This window comes from Rhinoderma darwinii, chromosome 7 (assembly GCF_050947455.1).
Source record: "Rhinoderma darwinii isolate aRhiDar2 chromosome 7, aRhiDar2.hap1, whole genome shotgun sequence".
Lineage (NCBI taxonomy): Eukaryota > Metazoa > Chordata > Amphibia > Anura > Rhinodermatidae > Rhinoderma > Rhinoderma darwinii.
In genome coordinates, this window is record NC_134693.1 from 65,132,261 (window position 1) to 65,149,278 (window position 17,018).

A 17,018-nucleotide genomic window follows, 5' to 3' on the forward strand; every position below is an offset into this window, starting at 1 on the left:
TAGACATTTTCTGCAGACTCCATTGCTAACTTTGCTGTGACTTTGGAGAGCGGAGCCCTGTTCAGGTTCCTAGAGCCCACTGGAAAGTGGGATAGGGCTAGCCTGAGTTATGGTTCCCACGTTACCTTTGTAATATGTAGGACCATGTAACTCAGCAATCAATAAGCGGCTTCAACTTTACTCATTGTCAAATTGAAATCAATCTCAGAAAGGGAAAGTTGTATAAGAAAGTAAACCTTCCAGATCCAAATTAGAATTGTGGTTTAATTTTTACCTTGTTTAAAGTTGTCCAAATTTCGAAATTCCACTAAAGTGTTTCCATAGTAGTAGTTAGTTACATAAATTTTCTCATCCTTTGCTAGTGGATCTTTCATCCAGGCTCCTTCATTACGCCCATAAGTGTTTTGAGTTGTGGGCCCAGAAATAGTAGATAGAGTATCTTTGCATCGTCCTAATGTTTTGCAAGAGAAAAACATGAGAAAGTTACAAACCGTTTTGAGTTTAGTTCATACTGGGATTTCACATGTGCAATACACATTAACTTTTATGATAGTGTCTTTAGATCTTCCTTCCTGCCGTCTCTTCACAAGATCTGATTTACTGGATAATGGTTCTAGCATTGCTGATATAGGTCGTATGTTGAAATTGCTCAGTACTCCTCATTTTTTACTCTATTGAAGAAAGACTTTTGGGAATATAGGACTCAAGTGCAGATTTTTTTTTTAAAAACACCGAAATCCAAACAATGAGATCATGACAAAATGACTGGAGTCACAGATGTAATTTTAACTGTAGAGGAAAGTGGGTGTAAAGGAGACAGCTGGCCAAACAATAAAAGATGATTACACGACAATGAAGGCAATTGTAAATGTTGGCTCTCTTAAGATATTACTATAGGCTTATTTTTCTAAACTGGCAAACGCTGTGCTATGCGTTGTGCATTGTAGAGGAAATGCCGAATAGTGCTCTTAAAAAGAGACACAGATTTGTTATTACAAGTTTTATTAATCGCCTTTTATTGTAGTTTTTTTTTTTTACATTTAACAAAAAAGTACTGTTTCCAGACTGATGAAGGATTTACAATTAATAAAACATTCTGTCGGAGAACGTGTGCGCCTTCACCTGGTGTGAATGATCCTTCTCAGGACTTGATGTTGGAATGATTCATGCACATGAGTAAATGATGGCGTTATACAACTTTTGAGTTGTAAGGAGCCATAATATGGCAGACTTTTAGGGGGCCCTACTGTGCTTCAATATGCCTTTGATTTTACACTGAGGCATACAGATATTTTTTTTCTGTTGGATTCGGCATAAATAAAAATCATTCCATGTTCCAAGAGATGCCGTCAAAGGGATAATATCTCTGTAACACAGTACAGTATAGAGCACCATATGGCAGCACACGGAATGCCCACAGTTATGGTAGTATGGGACAGGTGACTCTGTACTGTGCCTGTGAACATGGCTTTGAACACAGTGTGTATGAGACCTTATGTTCATGCTCATAGGTTCTTTCTTTACAAGGTTACATGCGTCCTTTCTGCCACAGCCGTTTTTTTGTGGGCCTTGGGCAAAAAAGCAATGTAGGGTTCCACTCCTGACATTTTTATACATTGTTGCTTTGTTTATCTTTGAAACTTCATTTAAAAGCTGCAGATATAAACACACATACATATGCACTTGATACCAGGATATTTATACCAGAATACTGCCAGGTTAAATTGTAAGCTATAATCATAAAGAGGTTAATCGTAACGTCCTTGGAGATCTATAGAAGTGATAGAGTTAATAGTAACTTCTGTTGTGGTCTATGGGGACATTTCTGTTGCTTTAGGGCAGTGAATGGTTTGGCGGTTAAATGGACACTAACTTTTTAATAAACTTGGCATAAATCAATAGTACGAGCGGTTATAAGAAACCTTATAATATATCTTATTAGAGAAAAATGCTTTTCTCCAAATATTTTAAAAAAACTATTATTGTGAACACATCTGCACTATAAGGCCCTGTTCACACTGAGTTTTTTTTGCCACGTAAACCGCTGCAACAACTGCGGCAAAAAACGTCCGAAATTGCCTCCTATTGATTTCAATGGGAGGTGGAGGCGTTTTTTTCCCGCAAGCAAAAAAAACGCTCGCAGGAAAAAGAAGCGACATGCCCTATCTTGAGGCGTCTTCCGTCTCAAAAACCCCGTTGAAATCAATGGGAGAGGGAAATAAATGTGTTTTTTGACGCGTTTTTCGGCAAAAGCCGCTCGCGGTTATTCCCTCTGTCTGTGGAAGAAATAGGAAAAAAACAGCTAAAAAAACCGCGGCAAAATACTACGTCACAAAACGTGGCAAAAAACGTGTGTGGTGCAAAACCACTTAAAAAAAAACTGAGCTGATTTTTCCAGGCAGAATTTTCTGGCTGCAAAAAACTCTGTGAACAGGGCCTACATTTTTTTCACTGAAAGTGGAGGCACGCTTTCAACATGTTCCGATCAGCTAAGGGACTCTTGTTTATTTTAAGGGCATGACCACACATGGCGGAATTCCTCCGCAACTGTCCGCATCAATGCCGCACCTAATCCGGGTTGCGGATTACGGCTGCGGATCTGCACAAAATGTGCAGAAAATTGATGCGGACTAGCTGCTGCGGACTGCGGGAAAAGTGCTTCCCTTCTCCCTATCAGTGCAGGATAGAGAGAAGGGACAGCACTTTCCCTAGTGAAAGTAAAAGAAATTCATACTTACCGCCCGTTGTCTTGATGACGCGTCCCTCCTTCGGCATCCAGCCCGACCTCCCTGGATGACGCGCCAGTCCATGTGACCGCTGCAGCCTGTGCTTGGCCTGTGATTGGCTGCAGCCGTCACTTACACTGAAACGTCATCCTGGGAGGCCGGACTGGAGACAGAAACAGGGAGTTCTCGGTAAGTACGAACTTCATTTTTTTTTACAGATACATGTATATTGGGATCGGTAGTCACTGTCCCGGGTGCAGAAACAGTTACTGCCGATCGCTTAACTCTTTCAGCACCCTGGACAGTGACTATTTACTGACGTCTCCTAGCAACGCTCCCGTCATTACGGGAGCCCCATTGACTTCCTCAGTCTGGCTGTAGACCTAGAAATACATAGGTCCAGCCAGAATGAAGAAATGTCAAGTTAAAAAAGCAAGACGTATCCGCAGCACACATGACATGTGCATGACAGCTGCGGACTTCATTGCGGAACTTAGAATCTCCATTGAAGTCAATGGAGAAATTCCGCCATGAGTCCGCCACTGCTCCGCAACAGACAGAGCATGCTGCGGACACCAAATTCCGCTCCGCAGCCTATGCTCCGCAGCGGAATTGTACGCATCGTGTAAACGAACACTGCTAAATTAAAGTGAAAGTCAATGGAGAAACGGCTCCGCTGCGGATTAACGCTGCGGAGTGTCCGCAGCGGAATTTAAGTGAAATTCCGCCATGTGTGAACCCGCCCTAATAGGGAAAGAGGGATAAGCAGCTAACAGGCACAGCTTATCTTTCTGGGAACAAAGAATAAGACAGGTTAAAATCCAGTATATCCAGTCAATTTTGCTGGAGGGATTGCTATGCTGTGCAAATACACATTAGGCCCTGTTCACATCACTTTTTTGGCCTATGTTTAGTGTATACAATGGGAAAAACTGTTGAGGTATACTCCACACTTAGGATGGATTCACACAAGCGTGTGCGTTTTGCGCACGCAAAAAAAGCGGCGTTTCGCGTGCGCAAAAGGAACTTAACAGCTCCGTGTATTATCACCATATGATGCGCGGCTGCGTGATTTTCGCGCAGCCGCCATCATTATGACACTTCGTTTGGATGTTTGTAAACAGAAAAGCACGTGGTGCTTTTCTGTTTACATTCATAGTATTACTGCTGTTGCGCGTATCACGCGCGTCCCATGGAAGTGCTTCCGTGTGGTGCGCGTGATTTTCACGCACCCATTGACTTCAATGGGTGCGTGATGCGCGAAATACGCACAAAGAACGGACATGTCGTGAGTTTTACGCAGCGGACTCACGCTGCGTAAAAATCACGGACTGTCTGCACGGTCCCATAGACTAATATAGGTCCGTGCAAGGCGCGTGAAAATCACGCGCGTTGTGCGGATGTATTTAATGTTCGTCTGAATAAGCCCTTAGGCTGTGATAGATTCCTAAGGCTATGTGCACAGGCGTACTAAAAACAACTTAAAATACGGAGCTGTTTTCAAGAGAAAACTGCTTCTGATTTTCAGGCGTTTTTTAAGCAACTCGCGTTTTTGGCTGCGTTTTTTAGGGCCGTTTTTGGAGCTGTCAATAAAAAACGGCTCAAGAAGTGACATGCACTTCTTTTTCGCGGGCGTTATTTACGCGGCAGTTTTTCAAAACGCCCGTGTAAAAAAACGGCCCATCGGAGCAGAACGCCGTTTTTCCATGGGCAGATGTTTGGAGGCGTTCTGCTTCCGATTTGTCGCAGTTTTTCAAAACCTTTTATACGCAGTCCCGAAAGTCAGACTTTCGCCCAATTATCTCCAATAAGGCTGGATTCACACACAGCATTTTACAGCATTTTTGTGTGTTTTTTTTATGGTTTTAATGGCACTTTTTGCTGCATTTGTTTATTGCGGTTTTTAGTGTGGCCAGATGCAACATTAAGGGTATGTTCACACGGCGGGGGTCCGTAACGGCTGAAATTACGGGGATGTTTCAGCCTGAAAACATCCCCGTAATTTCAGCCGTACCGGCATGTGCAGGCGCTTGAACGCCGCGTCAATTACGGCCGTAATTAGCGCTGCTATTCATTGGAGTCAATGAATAACGGCTCCAATTACGGCCAAAGAAGTGACAGGTCACTTCTTTGACGCGGGCGTCTATTTACGCGCCGTCATTTGACAGCGGCGCGTAAATATACGCCTCGTGTGAACAGACAAACGTCTGCCCATTGCTTTCAATGGGCAGATGTTTGTCAGCGCTATTGAGGCGCTATTTTCAGACGTAATTCGGGGCAAAAACGCCCGAATTACGTCCGTAAATAGGCCGTGTGAACATACCCTAAAGTGTGTAGCAAAATGTAAAATGCACTTCACATAACTGCGTTTTGTTTTTTGCCATTTTTAGGCAATTGTGTGGTCAGAGGCGTTTTTTCCAAACACAGCATGCTCTGGGTATGGGATTTTTTTTAGTAGTATTTTCCATAGGCATATAGAACTTCAAGAACGCCCAAAAAAAGCATGTGCAAAATCCCACCAAATGAAGAAACCCCCCAAAAATGGCAGTTTAAATTCCTAGAAAAATGTTGTGTAAGTAGGAGGCCTAATAAAGAAAATCCCAATGTAAGGGGGGATTCACACGAGCGTGTATTCGGTCCGTGCGGGCCGCGTGGTTTTCACGCGGCACGCATGGACCAATACAAGTCTATGGGGCAGTACAGACAGTCCGTGCTTTTTGCGCAGCGTTTGTCTGCTGCGCAAAAAGCGCGACAGGTTCAATAACTCTGCGTATTTCGCGCATCACGCACCCATTGAAGTCAATGGGTGCGTGAAAATCACGCGCACCACACGGAAGCACTTCCGTGGGACGAGCGTGATTCGCGCAACAGCAGTGAAAAGGATGAATGAAAACCGAAAAGCACCACGTGCTTTTCTGTTTCCGAACAACCAAACGGAGTGTCTTTGCGATGAGCGAAGCCGGACAAGCGTACCGAACTTCACCGGGTTCGGCCAAACTCGTTTTGGCCGATCCCGGCAAAAAAATTATCGGTACGCGACGTCAGGAGATAGTCACTGTCCATGGTGCTGAAAGAGTTAAACTGTTTCAGCACCATGGACAGTGACTTGCGATCCCAAAATACATTAACCTGTAAAAAAAAAACGAAGTTCTAACTTACCGATTACTCCTGTCTCCTTCCTGCAGTCCGACCTCCCGGGATGACACTTCAGTTCAAGTGACAGCTCCAGCCAATCACAGGCCAAGCACAGGCTGCAGCCAATCACAGGCTGCAGCGGTCACTTGGACTGCTGCGTCATCCAGGGAGGTGGGGCCCGATGTCAAGAGAGGCGCGTCACCAAGGACGCGTCACCAAGGACGCGTCACCAAGGCAACGGCCGGGAAGTTCTCGGTAAGTAGGAACTTTATCTTTTTTTTTTACAGGTTTTTCGCTGTTGTGTTCGGCATTCACTGTCGAGGGTGCTGAAAGATTTAGCTCTTTCAGCACCTTGGACAGTGACGGGCGTTGACAAGCCTCATCTCTATGATGCCGGCTGCGCGAAAATCACGCAGCCGCGCATCAGACACGCATGACACACGCAGCTGTCAAATGGTTTTTGCGCTCGCAAAACGCTGCGTTGTTTGCGCGCGCAAAAACGCAACGTTCGTGTGAATCTGCCCTAAGAATGAGGGATCCATGGAAACTCAACCCTGGCAAGAAACAACAAAACAACAAAGCTGCACTATAAAATTATTGAATCTATACAACTACTTACTGACTGAACATAAAAATTGTTGAGTGGCACACACTTATTTTTGTCCTACCTCCATGTCCAATGGTTTTCAACTTTTTCTCAATTCAAATAAATTCACTAGAAAACCTAACTTATTCAGACACTTTTTCCACTGTGTTCAAGTTCCATCCAGGCAATTTGCCTACAAGCACTATCCTATTGCTGGTATCCCTTCCTTTACCCCTATTGCTATAATTGTTTGTCGTAAATCCTCACTCTCTCTTGTTGACCACAAAGGACACTTCACTGACACTTTCTGCATATCGGTTTCAAATGAATTCCGTTTCCTTGATCGCCTGCCACATTCTCAAAGTAACATCAACAATGGATAAAATACGGGAAATACAATAACAGCGCTGATGTCATCAAACAAAGACATGCCAAAAGGTTAGGAATAAGAATAATCTTTATTGGCTACGCGTTTCAATGCTGAACCACCGTCTTCCTTAGGCCATACAAACAGGAAGAAGAACACAGCCTTTATAGTACATACACTTATGTAAAACAAGTTAAAAAAGGACCGCCAAAAATGGGGTAGTCAATGACGTCAGGATGAGGTCATGGGGTTAAAAGTAAAGAGCTCCAGCCTATAGGAATTTAAGACATAAGGTGAAAAGTCAAATTGGCTATATAAGAAAGCATCATGTGCAGTCATCTTAAAAACATAGATAGTGTAACTGGTGGGATGATACATTTGTCAGAATAATACAGTAAAAACATAAATCAGATCAAAAATTAAAACAACAACTACTCCGTATCAAAACTTCTAATGACTATCCGACAGCCAAACACATTACCATCTTTAACACGGGTAATAGATCCATTCTCAAAGATTCTCACCAAACACTGGCACATCCCAAAAAGTGATCCCCATTTGCAAGATATCCTGCCCGATAAGCCAAAAGTTACCTACAGAAGATCTCGGACATTGCATAACCTATTGTTTCCCAGTAGACTACGTGAGATTAAACCCAAGACCCTGACTATGTTTCTTACCATATCGGGGTTCTACCAATGTGGCCACTCCAGATGTTTTTGCTGTACTAATATCCCCCATAGAACCAAGACTTTCATATCATCAGTTACCCTGGAATCCTTCCATATCAAAATCTTTGCTAACTGTGGTAGTGAGTATTTCAATTATGTTCTACATTCCCTTTGCAGGTTGGTAGTCTATATTGGTAGAACTACACAAACATTAAGGTCGAGGATCAACAAACGTTCTAACGTTCTAACGCTAGCAATGGCTTCCTTAAACAGTTTTACAACATTGTGCGCCAACTCATAATTGCGACTTCAGCAAAATTAGGGTGACCCCCAAAGAACAAATATCAGACACTGTGCCTTAACAGGTTCATTAAATTAAAACAGCGCAAGAATTTCTGGATTTATAAGTTGTCTTGCCTGCAACCATGGGGCCTTAATGATATTGCAGAAACTTCTTAAATTAATTCCACTGTCCACATTCATATCGTTGCCCCTATATCATTAAGTTTTTCTATTAAAAGTTACACCATTACATCGAGAAATTGCAGTATTACCATCACCATTTCTTTTGTTGCTACTGATTATATTTCTAATTTTGGATTTTTATGATTGACATAATTTTTGCTATTTATGAAGTTCACCTCCCTCTTAGCATTTCATCCATACAGCGTTACATTTCTTCTCATTTCATCTGTATCTTCTGAATGCCACTCAGCCGATTTGAGCCCTCTAGGATTCCGTAGCTGTCAGAACTCTGACCGCTTCCTATGGTTAATGAGACGCTTTGGACACACTCCAGTGCCTAGCGACCCCCATGACAACCAGCCGCGGTGGTCCCTGTTTGAACGTACGGTATGGTTATTCTCAGCCTGGCCTAACCGCAGCTCATGGACCCCGCTGTCCTTCTAGCCATACAGAGCAGCAGCACCACATTTATATTCACAAAGTAGTTGTTTTTATTTTTTAACTGATTTAGGTTTTTACTGTATTATTATGTTGAATATATCATCCCACTATTTACAATATCTATGTTTTTAAGATGACCACACATGATGCTTTCTTATATACGTAGCCAATTTGACTTTTAACTTTATTTCTTAGCTGCTGTAAAACTGCTATAGGCTGAAGCTCCTGTCTGTTTAACTCCCTGCTTGTATCTATGGCCTGAGGAAGACGCTGGTTCAGCGTTGAAACACGTAACCAATAAAGATTATTCTTATTCCTAACCTTTTAGCATGGTCTTTGATGACATCAGCGCTATTATTTTATTTCCCATATTTTATCCATTGCTGATGTTACATTTTGTGGAGACACAATTGTCCACCGGCAAGGGAATATCTGCAGTTGTCATCTCCATCCACTTATCCGCCTACACCAGTGTTGTGCCTGTGGTTGTACAACCTCTTCAGGAGAGAATACCTATTACTTTCTCTCCATTTTTTTAACCTGGGTGACCAGGTTCATGTGGTGCTGTGCATTTTTTTTCTCCCCTAGATTAGTTTACACTCACAACGTAACTTTATCCGCATTGATTGGGCAGGTGTCTTGTTCTTAGAGGTTCAATACTGACATTATTATCTGGGCAGCATTCTACAGAATAGAATACACCTTCAGGATTATTTCCAGACCCATCTTAAGTATATAGGGTCAAATTTACAGGTTTATTAACCAAAAATGAAATTTCCTTTATTCTCCCATCTCCCAAAGTGAATGCAAGCACAACCAACCCTCCCCCCCAGTCGACCCAATAGGATGTTGTGTCCAAAACCAGTAACCTCTATCATTATATAGATCTTAATTTACAGAATAGGATCTGCCCTCATTTGTCAAGGTCTACACAACGCTGGCACTTGAGTCATACAAAATACTGGCTCTTAACTGTTAAAAGGGTTTTCCCTTCAGAGACTTTTATGACATATCCACAGGGTATGTAATAAATGTCAGATAGATGCGGGTCCCGCCTCTGGAGTCTACACCTATCTCTAGAACCCTAAACCCCGTTCTACTACTCTGTGTTGTGGCTGAAGCATGTGATTCCCAACCATGAATTACGGAAACCGCGTACCTCGCTGAGCTACTCTGTTTCCGTTGGTCCCATAGAACTGAATAGTAGTTACGGAAACAGCATAGATCACATGCTACTCTGCTTCCATAACTGCCATTCACTACTATGGGCGTTACGGAAACAGTGTAGCTTAGCGAGTTACAGGGTAAATTATATAAGGAAAATAACTCTCAAATAGTACAGAATATATTTATTATACTATTCTACAAGGATTGGGCAAGTTCTTGTGACAGATACTTTTTGAATAGCCATTGCCAATATGATGAGTGGGGAATTCTGGGAATATTTTCTGTAGTCAGTCTTCCTTATCAGTGGTTGAAGTTCTTTTGCAAAATTTTGTTTGGATGCAAAAAACAACGAAATAATTTTTTTCTGGAAAAGCTTCTCAGTGCAATAACATGAAATAGACATTATGGAAGGCTATCAAGGGGATGAAAATAAAGATTAAGCCCTCCTTCACAAACACACAATATTTTCAAAATTTTTACAAGTGTTTTAATGGCGTTTTTTATTTTGTAACATTTAGAACATGCATTTTTGGGCGTTTTTTAAGTCTAATAGAGAAGCCTAGAAAATGCCTTCGGCCTCATTCACATCTGCGTTGAGGTCCCGTTCTGACGTTTCGTCAAAGCTTTCCGTCAGAACGGGACCCTGAACAGACACAAACTGACACAAACAAAAACCAGAGGTTTCCATTTCCATCACCATTGATTTCAATGGTGACGGATCCGGTGCCCATGGTTTCCGTTTGTCTCTGTTGTGCACCTGACCCGTCGTTTTGCCGGAAGCAATAGTGTAGTCGACTGCGCTATTGCTTCTGGGAAACTACAGATCCGGTATGTTGCAGGTATATGTTGCAGGTATACGTTTAACATATACGTCATGGGCTTTTCAATAGTCTTTCATGATGTATACATTAAATGGATACCAGTAGAGTCTATGGGTGATGGATACATTAAATGGATGCCTAATAGTGACATCTAGACTTTAATGGTATCCGTTTATGGTACACGTCATGCACTCTCATGACCCAGTTAATGACGTATCCGTATAACGGATACCATTAAAGTCTATAGTGACAGATGCCAATGTTAGGCATCCGCTATGGTCATTTAACACATACGTTGCATGCTTTTTCCGTATGGCTGGGTTCACACGACCTATTTTCAGACGTAAACGAGGCGTATTATGCCTCGTTTTACGTCTGAAAATAAGGCTACAATACGTTGGCAAACATCTGCCCATTCATTTGAATGGGTTTGCAGACGTACTGTGCAGACAACCTGTCATTTACGCGCCTGTCATTTACGCAGCCTCGTCAAAAGAAGTGCAGGACACTTCTTTCAGACGTAATTTGAGCCGTTCTTCATTGAACTCAATGAAGCACAGCTCAAAATTTACGGCTGTCAGAGAAGCCTCGCAAAATGCGAGGAGGAGCATTTACGTCTGAAACGAGGCAGCTGTTTTCTCCTGAAAACAGTCTGTCTTTTCAGACGTAAATGCCTGCTATCGTGTGCACATACCCTTAATGTTAAACGTAGGCCAAAAATGTGATGTGAACAGGGCCTTATTAAAAACAGATGAAAATGATGAATCTGAAACAAAATCAAACCCAACACAATGTAAATGAAAGGATTTAGCCTTACCAATAACTTTCCGGAGATCATCTTCTGCTTCTTTGTTATTATCAGTGGTGAGTTTAGACATTTTAGTAGTCTTCCATGGCTTGGAGCTATTTGGTGGAGCATCAGAACCCATTGGGGTTGCTGTGTTTGTGTGAACAGAGTGGGATATGGTTGGCGGGGTAGTTTGTGTCACTACTGTTGATTCTTTAGCCACTGTTGTGAGAACAGTTGTTTCAGCCTCTGGGACTGTACTTTGTACTATTTTAGGCTGTTCTGTAGTTATTTCTTGCAAATAACTGGTTTGTTCTGTCAGTTTTGATTCTGTGACACTGTCTACTAAGTTCTCAACAGATGATGTAGAAATATCCATATTAGACAAGTCAGGTTTTGTACGTCCTTTGATATAATTTGAGGTCAATGATTCTTTTGTTGGAATGGAATCCTCAGTGGTACTGGCATGCTGGAATTCATGCTTTATGAGCTGATCTTCAATCAACATGTCAATGGTATTATCTCCACTGTATGAATCATCTTCTGCCAAAAGAAAATTAAAAAAATAAAGAATAACTTTATTTACCTTTTGTTTTAGAAATGCTCGACCTAAACTGAAAGTGACTACAGCTGCAATACCCCTTAAAAAAGAAGAAATGCTAATTAAAACAATTCTGGAAAGTTCAATTAGGAAAAAAAACATTTTCATAATTTGGGGTCCCCACTGATCCCAAGAATGATCTGGTCCTTGCTCCAACCCTAATACAGCTCCGCTCTACTGAAATGAGTTATTAGAGCACACATAGGTTTCAATGTGACCTACCTACTGAGAGAAGGGACCGGAAAAGCTTGTTCTCGGGATCAGTGGAGCCCTGCTCCTTTACCACACCGGTCTGACCTTTATGATATGCCTAATTAATCACTTTAAATTATACCTTTAGAAAAGCCACACCCCCAAACTGCAAACTGTCAATCATAATCTGCCTCAATTTTTTTTATATGTAATGATGTACCCCTTCAGGGTCTTACAACATCTGAGTAAGGAGCGACTATTGAAACATTCTTCACACTATATTGTGCCAAATGTGTGAAAACATTTAATTAAATTACTATAAAATCACTCCCCGATACTGTTGGTGTAAATCCAGCTGTCCCTGCATCATATATTAGTGTAGGGAAATGAGTGCCGCCTCCTGGGGCACCGGGGGGGGGGGGGGGGGGAAAGCAGGAGGTTACCTTACTGATCGAGCAGAGCGTTTATCAAGCGCTCTGTCTGATTATAGACCGAACTGTGTTGCTGTGATTAAACAATTCTTTTGATGCAGCGAGTAAAGGCAAAGCTCAATGTGATTAGCATTTCAAGTTCAGAATTCTGTTGGAGAGACAGGGATCAGAAGGCTGGAGCTTTGGAAGGTGATTAAGCACAGCTGGACACCAGGTATTAACCTACCCTGAATTAGACCACCAGAGAAACAGTCATTAAAGGCGTTTTGCAGCAACTAAAAATGAATGGCCTATCCTCAGAATAGGCCAGGGGTCTCAAACTCGGCCGGGTAAGTGGGCCGCATATAGAAAAAATGGGAAGTTGACGGGCCGCATCCAGCTTTCCAGTTTAAGTGTCGCTAAATGCAGTACGGCGGGTCAGTTGGCAGCGTTTGGCAGACACACGTCAAGATTGGGCAGCCCCTTTTTAGATAGTGCCGCAGTGCCCTCTGTGGATGCTGCCACAGTGCCCTTTGTGTATGCTGCCACAGTGCCCTCTGTGGATGCTGCCGCAGTGCCCTCTGTGGATGCTGCCGCAGTGCCCTCTGTGGATACTGCCGCAGTGCCCTCTGTGGATACTGCCGCAGTGCCCTCTGTGGATGCTGCCGCAGTGCCCTCTGTGGATGCTGTCACAGTGCCCTCTGTAGATAATGCAACACACCCCTAGATAAGGCCACAGTGCCCTCTGTAGATAAGGCCACAGTGCCCTCTGTAGATAATGCAACAGACACATAGATAATGCCACAGTGTCCTGCACATGCTGCCACAGTGCCCTCTGTAGATAATGCAACACACCCCTAGATAAGGCCACAGTGCCCTCTGTAGATAAGGCCACAGTGCCCTCTGTAGATAAGGCCACAGTGCCCTCTGTAGATAAGGCCACAGTGCCCTCTGTAGATAAGGCCACAGTGCCCTCTGTAGATAAGGCCACAGTGCCCTCTGTAGATAAGGCCACAGTGCCCTCTGTAGATAATGCAACAGACACATAGATAATGCCACAGTGTCCTGCACATGCTGCCACAGTGCCCTCTGTGGATGCTGCCGCAGACCCCTCTGTGGATGCTGCCGCAATGCCCTCTATGGATGCTGCCGCAGTCCTCTGTGGATGCTGCCACATAGTCCTCTGTTGATGCTGCCACAGAGTCCTCTGTAGATGCTGCCACAGAGTCCTCTGTAGATGCTGCCACAGAGTCCTCTGTAGATGCTGCCACAGAGTCCTCTGTAGATGCTGCCACAGAGTCCTCTGTAGATGCTGCCACAGTGCCCTCTGTAGATAATGCAACACACCCCTAGATAAGGCCACAGTGCCCTCTGTAGATAAGGCCACAATGCCCTCTGTAGATAAGGCCACAGTGCCCTCTGGAGATGCTGCCACAGTGCCCTCTGGAGATGCTGCCACAGTGCCCTCCGGAGATGCTGCCACAGTGCCCTCCGGAGATGCTTCCACAGTGCCCTCCGGAGATACTGCCACAGTGCCCTCCGGAGATGCTGCCACAGTACCCTCCGGAGATGTTGCCACAGTGCCCTCCGGAGATGTTGCCACAGCGCCCTCCGGAGATGCTGCCACAGCGCCCTCCGGAGATGCTGTCACAGTGCCCTCCGGAGATGCTGCCACAGTGCCCCCCACAGATGCTGCCACAGTGCCCCCCGCAGATGCTGCCACAGTGCCCACCGCAGATGCTACCACAGTGATGTCAGGGGCTTGCCCAGAGCTGGAGTGGAGTCCCGGAGCAGAGCCGCTTCTGGCACTCTGCCTGGGATTCCAGGACTGCTCCTGACATCACTGTCTATATATGGACAGAGATGTCAGGGGCAACCCCAGAGCTGGAGTCCCGGGCAGAGCGCTAGTAGGCTCTTCCTGGGACTCCAGCTGTGCTCCTGACATCACTGGGACTCCTGCTCTGTGGAAGCCCCTGGCATCATTGTGGGTGTATGGACAGCGATGTCAGAGGCTTCCCCAGAGTCCTGGAGCCGATAATAGCGCTCTGCCCGGGACTCCGCTCTGGGGAAGACCCTGACACACTGTCCATATATGGGCAGCAATGTCAGGGAATTCCACAGCGTCCCGGAGCAGAGCCGATACTAGCGCTCTGCCCGGGACTCCGCTCTCGGGAAGACCCTGACACACTGTCCATATGTTGACAGCGATGTCAGAGAATTCCACAGAGTCCCGGAGCAGAGCCTGTACTAGCGCTCTGCCCGGGACTCCGGCTCTGGGGAAGCCCCAGACAACGCTGTTCATATGTGGACAGAGATGTCAGGGAATTCCAGAGTCTCGGAGCAGAGCCGATACTAGCGCTCTGCCCGGGACTCTGGCTCTGGGGAAGCCCCAGTCATCGCTGTTCATATGTGGACAGCGATGTCAGGGAATTCCACAGCGTCCCGGAGCAGAGCCGATACTAGCGCTCTGCCCGATACTCCGCTCTGGGAAAGCCCCAGACATCGCTGTTCATATGTGGACAGCGATGTCAGGGAATTCCACAGCGTCCCGGAGCAGAGCCGATACTAGCGCTCTGCCCGGGACTCCGCTCTGGGGAAGCCCCAGACATCGCTGTTCATATGTGGACAGCGATGTCAGGGCATTCCGCAGCGTCCCAGATCAGAGCCGATACTAGCGCTCTGCCCGGGACTCCGGCTCTGGTTAAGCCCCAGACATCGCTGTTCATATGTGGACAGCGATGTCAGGGAATTCCAGAGTCTCGGAGCAGAGCCGATACTAGCGGCTCTGTGTCCCGCGGGCCGCAGATGACAGCCCCAGGGGCCGCATGCGGCCCACGTTCTTGAGACCCCTGGAATAGGCCATCAATAGCTAATGGGTCGGGACCCCCGCCGATTAGCTGTTTTGAAGGGGCCGCACCGCTTGTACGAGCGCTGTGGCGCCTTCATTTCTTCTTGCTTACTGTGAATCATCGACACACATTTAGCGGAGATTCACAGGTATTGCAGCCTTTTCTCCCAATGAAGGGAATAGCAGAGAAGGCTGCAATATTTGTGGATCGCCGCTAAATGCGCGTCGTCGACTAACAGTGAGCAAGAAGAAATGAAGGGGGAGCAGCACTCGTATGAGCGCTGCGGCCCCTTCAAAACAGCTGATCGGCGGGGCTCCCAAAAGTCGCACCCCGACCCATAAGCTATTGATTGCCTATCCTGAGAATAGGCCATCAATTTTTAGTGGCTGGAAAATCCCCATTTAATTTCTTCACTACGTAAGAAAACCAGGGAAGCAGCTACTAAACCCTAACCTACCGTAGAATACCAGGGAAGCAGCCATTAACCACTTTACTACACTAGACCACAGGGAACTGGTCTTTAACCAATTCACTACTCTAGACAACTGGTGTAGCAGCTATTAACCTACTCTTCTAGCATCGACTTCTCCATCTGGTCTGAGTGAGTGTCTCTATTGTGGGCCAAGCTATTAATTGCTTATTGGTGTATCTGGGCGGTGTTGTTTGTAACTATCATATACGTATGCCACCGCATATATATATATCTGCTTATATCACTATTTTTTCTCCACTGTGTATGATCTCTGTTTTATCCCCTGATGAAACTGCATTCAGTTCAGTTTTCCCTTTTAGGGAATCGTGAGGGTGAGTTAGAATAAGTGGACGGAGCCGGACCTATAATTTAGGTTATAAAAGGTTGGACAAGGGATTTAACCATAACCCCTTCCCCTTATTTATCATTGTTTACCCTGCCTACCATCTAACCTTGTTGCCCTTCACACTTTTTCCTTTGTTGTCTGTTATATGTGTACCCTAAGGTATCCAGGACCTATATATTTGTTTGGGCTCTGTAGCTTATCTGTTTGTGTATTGGTATTTGTTTTATTTGCTATGTTTTAAATGAGCTATGCCCCAGTGACATACAGTTTTTTCTTACGTGGCATGCCGTTTATTTGCAGACCTGAATCTTAACCCCTTAAGGACGCAGCCTAGTTTGGGCCTTAAGGCTCAGTGCCCATTTTTCAAATCTGACATATTTCAATTTATGTGGTAATAACGTCGGAATGCTTAAACTTATCCAAGCGATTCTGAGATTGTTTTCTCGTGACACATTGGGCTTCATGTTCGTGGTAAAATTTGGTCGATATATTCAGTGTTTATTGGTGAAAAATTGCAAAATGTAGAGAAAATTTTGAAAAAATAGCATTTTTCATAATTTAAATGCATGTGCTTGTAAAACAGACGGTTATACCACCCAAAATAGTTACTAGTTCACATTTCCCATATGTCTACTTTAGATTGGCATCGTTTTTTGAACATTCTTTTATTTTTCTTGGACGTTACAAGGCTTAGAACATAAACAGCAATTTCTCATATTTTTAAGAAAATTTCAAAAGCCTTTTTTTTAAGGTACCTCTTGAGTTCTGAAGTGGCTTTGAGGGGCCTATGTATTAGAAACCCCCATAAAACACCCCATTTTAAAAAATAGACCCCTCAAAGTATTCAAAACAGCATTTAGAACGTTTTTTAACCCTTCAGGCATTTCACAGGTATTAAAGCAAAGTGGAGGTGAAATTTGCAAATTTCATTTTTCTTGCTGAATTTCAATTTTATAAAATTTTTGGGGTGAAACACAGAAGG

The 17,018-nt window shown here is 44.4% G+C and overlaps 1 protein-coding gene across 1 annotated transcript in view; it reads right to left on the minus strand.

Annotated features, from left to right (window-relative positions):
* OLFML2B (olfactomedin like 2B) overlaps positions 1-17,018 on the minus strand; it is a 126,044-nt gene that overhangs the window by 13,155 nt on the left and 95,871 nt on the right. Inside the window, exons 7-8 of the mRNA XM_075832265.1 lie at positions 11,197-11,709; positions 275-451 (exon numbers count right to left, since the gene is read on the minus strand). Coding sequence (XP_075688380.1) covers positions 275-451; positions 11,197-11,709 — 690 coding nt within the window. The remainder of the gene's footprint in view (positions 1-274; positions 452-11,196; positions 11,710-17,018) is intronic.